We start from the raw sequence: 5,263 nt of genomic DNA on the forward strand, positions 1-5,263 counted from the left end.
CCAGTCCCACCCGCAATGGCTGCCCTGCCCAGACCCAGCATCCCAGCAATTAATTTAAAAAAAAAAAATAGCCCTGCACTCACCAGCTCTGGCAGTGGTAATTGGGGACTCGTAGCAGAGCCCCCCTGCACAGTGCAGGGCAGTTGAGGGCAGCAGGGATTGCCCCCCCTGCCTGGTACCTGTGTGGCAGCTGCCCCATGGCATGGGTGCAGCATAGCTTGTCAGGGTGCTGCATACTGTCTAGGCGCTGGGGCCACTGGGACTGAGTGGTACCAGGCTCTGGCCGACAGGTGGAGCCACCCCAGCTCCTGGACAGTGTGTGGCACCTGCAGCTGCCATGCAGGTGCTAGGGAATCCCCTCTGGCCCCCACTACCCCATGTGGGAGCTCTGCCACAAGCCCTCAGAGGCCCCCAATGGCAGCTGCTAGTGCAGGTGAGTGTGGGGCTTTTTTTGTTTGTTTTCTTAAGTGTTGAGAGGCTGGGCTGAGCAGGGGATGCCAGCAGCCTCAGCTTTTAAATCTGCAATGTAAAATATTAAACCAAAAACCCAGTTATGCAATTTCATAAATCCACAATATATGAGGACCTCCAATTTATGCATTTTTTTTTTTTTTACTCAAGAGCATAATATACTGATTCCACAGGGTATTTTACTACTTCAATGGTGTTATGATTTCACCCTTTAGCTTTACCTAAGCAACAAGATTAACTAATTTCAGAATCAAGAAACTGTAAATTTTCATCAGCAATTTCAGATTTTAAATCTGCGACGCCATAGCCTGGCTATCTAAGCAGTTTTCAAAATATCAAAGATGTTTTTGTTTCATTCTGTTCATTACTAACTTCTGCCTCTCTTTTCACATTATTATTTTTTTTCAAAAATTACCAAAAACATCTTAACATTGGTTATCAGGTTTTTTTTCCCATTTCAAATTGTTTTTAGTAAAGGAAAAAAGAAACCCTTGCACCTTTCTGGATATTCTGATAATGTTTTCAGTAACATTTGTGATATGAACATCGAATCAAATGAAGTCTCTCTTCTTTAACAAAAAACCAAATTTTAAAAAAATCACAAAATATTTTCTAAAATACCTTTCTCAAATTAAATAATTAAATTGAAAGATTTTAAGATTTTAATGTAATAATCAGTATTGATGTGCTGGTTAGTGCACTAGCCATATATTACATGATGGTAAATATAACAATTAGCTTTAAAATGCAACAGTTTTTAAAATATGTAGCTACCTAAAATGGGAAAAATAAATCACAGTTGTGTTAAGTTTAAAAATAATTTTAAAGCCTGGGTACTTTTATGATGATTCCATTAATTTTTATAATGACAGTTAGATATTCTAGAAAACAAATTGGATTTGTCTACAGAATAAGGTTTCAAAAATCCTTAAATTTCAGATGAAAGTTTAGTTAATCATTTACACTGGGATTTTATTATATATGAAGATTACATTTGATTAAAATATTTGTTTTATATATGTATTACATTATATAGAGTGCAAACCCTTCAGACTCTAGACATTTGTATGATTAAAATTTAAATCTGAACATCCACTGTGAGGTCACAGACCCCTTCTATTAATTTCACATATAATTGCCTTTCTTCCGAGAATGAGGGAATTGCTAACAAGTTATGAGGCTTATTCATTAACTGGATTCAAAGCTCCATGCATCAGAATTAAATTTATTTCAGGCTGTGCTAAATCTACTTTTGAAATAAGTTAAAGATGATTTTACATGTTTTGAAATCTACTGCAGTTAGAAAATTCCACTGAGGGCAGAAGATTGTTGCCAATCCTAAACTGTGTGCCTGTAATTCACTGACCTTTGCTGTAGCTGAAAGCAAAATAAGGCTAATTTTCCTGGTCAAATGCCAACAGTCTAAAAAGACTAAAGACTGTATACTGAAAAATAATCCACTGTACGCATCTGATTTAAAAATGAAAAATGGACTATAATGTCTCTTTGTATAACCAGACTGAAATAGAACCAGTAAAGAAATTGATTGCGATTTTGCCTCTTGCAAATTGTATCTGTCTTGTAAACAGCTGTAAACACTAGAGATTTTATCATTTAAATAATATCTTGATATTGTGATATTTAAGGCTCATGAAGCTCATGCTATTATTTTCAAAGCATATACAGACATTTTGCTCATTTCATATATCTGTTGATAGAAGGCTGTGCTAATTGCCATTAAATAAAATAATCCCATTGAGCTCAAAAGAAGTACGGTCTCAAGGTCTGTAGTAATCAGAGTCTTTTCATTGTCCTAAATGGAAATATATATTATGCAAGTAAAAACTATTGAGTCATTGACATCAATCTGACTTGGGACAAGGACACCAGAACTAAACTCCAGCAAAATATATCCACCTTTGTCAAACAAACCAAAATGCAAAACTCTTTGTCAATAGGGAAAGATTCTCCCCTGCCAGAACCATTGAACAGTTTATGAAAGGCCAAAGGACCTGGCAGAGCTCTAGATTAAACTAAGGAATAACTGCCCGGTGCAAAGTACCTTAATCTATCCTTGGAACAGCTGACCTGGAATTTTCTTAATATAATATGTATTTCACAAGAAAAGTTCAGGTCTCCAAAATGGAAACTTCCAGGAAACACGGTGGTTTCAATAAAAGTTTTTCAGGAAAACTTTCAGAGTCACAGATGGATCAGGACAACTTTCCAAATCTAGCAGCCAGTAAAGACCCATTTTGTTAGGGTGCTTCTCTGAATGTGCAAAAAAACAAATAACAGAAAAACTATCTGGTTCAGATAAAGGATTCAAGTCCAGGTATTGTTCATTTTAAGGGAGGGTCCTCACTAGCACATTAATGGATTTTGGAAGGGGAGGTTAGGTTGGGTGGAAGCAAGGCAACATTACTGAGGTCTGTGGGTATCTCACAAAGTGCTTCTATAGAAAGCCAGGGACAGTCTGCCATAACTTATGAAGTGCTGCAACCACCTCCACAAGAGCCCAGAACATAAAAGCACGAACTGGCTTAAAGTCACCTCGCTTCTCATTTCCACTGATCTTCAGAGTCTTGTACTACGTTTTTTAAATGCAGGTTTTTTTTAAAATGTGTGTTTAGAATCTGTTCCACCGGGGCTTATACATCATCCAACACCTTCAATTTGAGTTTGTTTAATCGATTTATTTATTTTTTAAATCATTTGCTGGCAAAATACTCTTTTAACCATGGAATTCCATTTTTAAATGTCAATAAGGCTTTTACTTAGAGCTGAATAGGGAACGTATTGACAACTTGACAAAATAAAAATGGTATTTAAAAATTGTACCATATGCATGGGAACAAAACAAAAAAGACATAGATTTTCCATGGGGAGGGTGAGGGGGGGTGACAGGGAGAAGCCATATGGCAACCATGTGGCAGTTAAGGCCCCTACCCAGAATATACTAGACCAACTTCAAAGCCCTGGTCTGCCTGATTCAACAAAATATTTGATCTTCTCACTTCCCTAAATCAAGACTACTGATGATTTTAGGGTGTCATGTTCCTTTCAATCTCTGCTGTTGAAACTGTTCCACTTTGTATAAAATACAAAATATTCATTAGTGCTATGATTTTTATCTTGGTCTCCCACATTCAAAATGAGTGATATAACCATTGGTTTATGATGTCAGTTTCTCTCTTATCCAATAAACAGGGTGGAGACACAGGGTGGACAGCTCCAACTGGAGATATTATTAAGAGAGACAATTTTGACACTGGGAACTGTGGTCACAATGCTTAGGACCATCACTTTGGATGCAGGACTTCAAGGGTCAAATCCCTATGATAATGGCTATAATGTTTATATGAAAGTGGGATATTTCCAATGGGGGTGACTGAATGATACACACTATAAAATTATCAATAGCCTGGTTTTGCCTCATTCAGACCACCAACATGAATTTTCATTTCAGCCACCGAGGTTAGTCCTTTAAACACTAGATTGTTGGTAGGTGTCTTGTCCTTTAACTGAAAGTCCATCCTGGACCTTTCCTTTTAAAACTCAAGTTTCACACACCCATGAAAAGTTTCAGATTTGATGACTGCATTTTCCAGTGAAAAACAATTTAACTGGAAACTATGCAAATGGTCCATTTACCTAATTTTTTCACATTTATAAAGTTCTTTTCTGATTGTTTCTCCTTTACTAACTGCCTCTAAATGGAGAAATAGTGAAACTGACAAAATAAGTACTATTATCAAATAACCAAAGGGAAAACACTGGTAAAGAATCATTAACTTATTTCAGATTGGGACAGAAATTACACATAAACAAGTATAAGTGATCAGAAACTGGTTCAAACCTGTAACACAACGCACGTTCAGTACACACAAACTGCTTTCAAAATGGCTGATACTGGTTTAAGATAAACCTGGATGGATGTGTAGTATCAGACTTAACTGATTTAGGTTAAATCAGCTTATTGAACTTCTGTCCCAAATCCCCTCCAGATTCAAGTTGTCTGTTCCAGCTGAGCAGAGAAGAGTGCTCTAAGCACCACCCAGCTTCTAGCCATGGACACCACAGGCATGTGGCTGCATTTCTGGAATCAAAAGGGAATGTTCACTTGCTTATCAGTTCAATCTATGCAGCATAGACTAACCTGCAAAGATTGAATCGATTCAGCCTCAAGCTTTTTTGTCTGCCTGTATTTAGCCATAATGTTCAGTGTTAATTGTAGACAGCCAAGTTGAAACAGTTTTTGGAAAACAGTGTCCATTGATCATCATCAGTGATCCCTCACAGGAGCGATCATCTTCGACCATGAGGGATCACTGACAATGATCAGTGAACACTCTTTTTTCAAGGTATTCTATATTGGCTGTCTTAAAAAAATATAAACAACTGAAAACACGTTATGCATGCAGACTTAATTTCCAAATTTGGGAGAGGTACCTGCACAACTTTTTGAGACTGTACATCAACAATGAGCACTCTATCCAAAGTGGGCTGAGTCACATAAATGAATTTGTCTTTTACATTAACAGCAGACGCCCACACACACCGCTGAATAGTATCCTCTGTAGCCTTGGGGCAAACTTCATCCTGGAAGCCAGAAACAAAAACAAACATAAAAAACAAACAAGGGAGAGAAAGATAAATGAAAATAATGACAATGTGTCAGCCTACACAATGATAACAATAATAAAAACACTTTTCAAACTATTTTATACCATGTTTTTTTTCCAGGTTCAAATACAAGGTAAAAGTACATCATTTCATTGGGGGGGGGGGG

General features: G+C 37.2%; 1 protein-coding gene across 2 annotated transcripts in view; it reads right to left on the reverse strand.

The window, feature by feature from the left end:
• FSTL5 (follistatin like 5) overlaps window positions 1-5,263 on the reverse strand; it is a 777,648-nt gene that overhangs the window by 62,353 nt on the left and 710,032 nt on the right. For both annotated transcript variants that reach the window (XM_019521733.1, XM_019521732.1), the window contains one exon: window positions 4,924-5,073. In XM_019521733.1, coding sequence (XP_019377278.1) covers window positions 4,924-5,073 — 150 coding nt within the window. The remainder of the gene's footprint in view (window positions 1-4,923; window positions 5,074-5,263) is intronic.

The sequence above is a fragment of the Gavialis gangeticus genome, unplaced genomic scaffold (assembly GCF_001723915.1).
Source record: "Gavialis gangeticus isolate Ggan-Ray unplaced genomic scaffold, GavGan_comp1, whole genome shotgun sequence".
NCBI classification, from domain to species: Eukaryota; Metazoa; Chordata; order Crocodylia; family Gavialidae; genus Gavialis; species Gavialis gangeticus.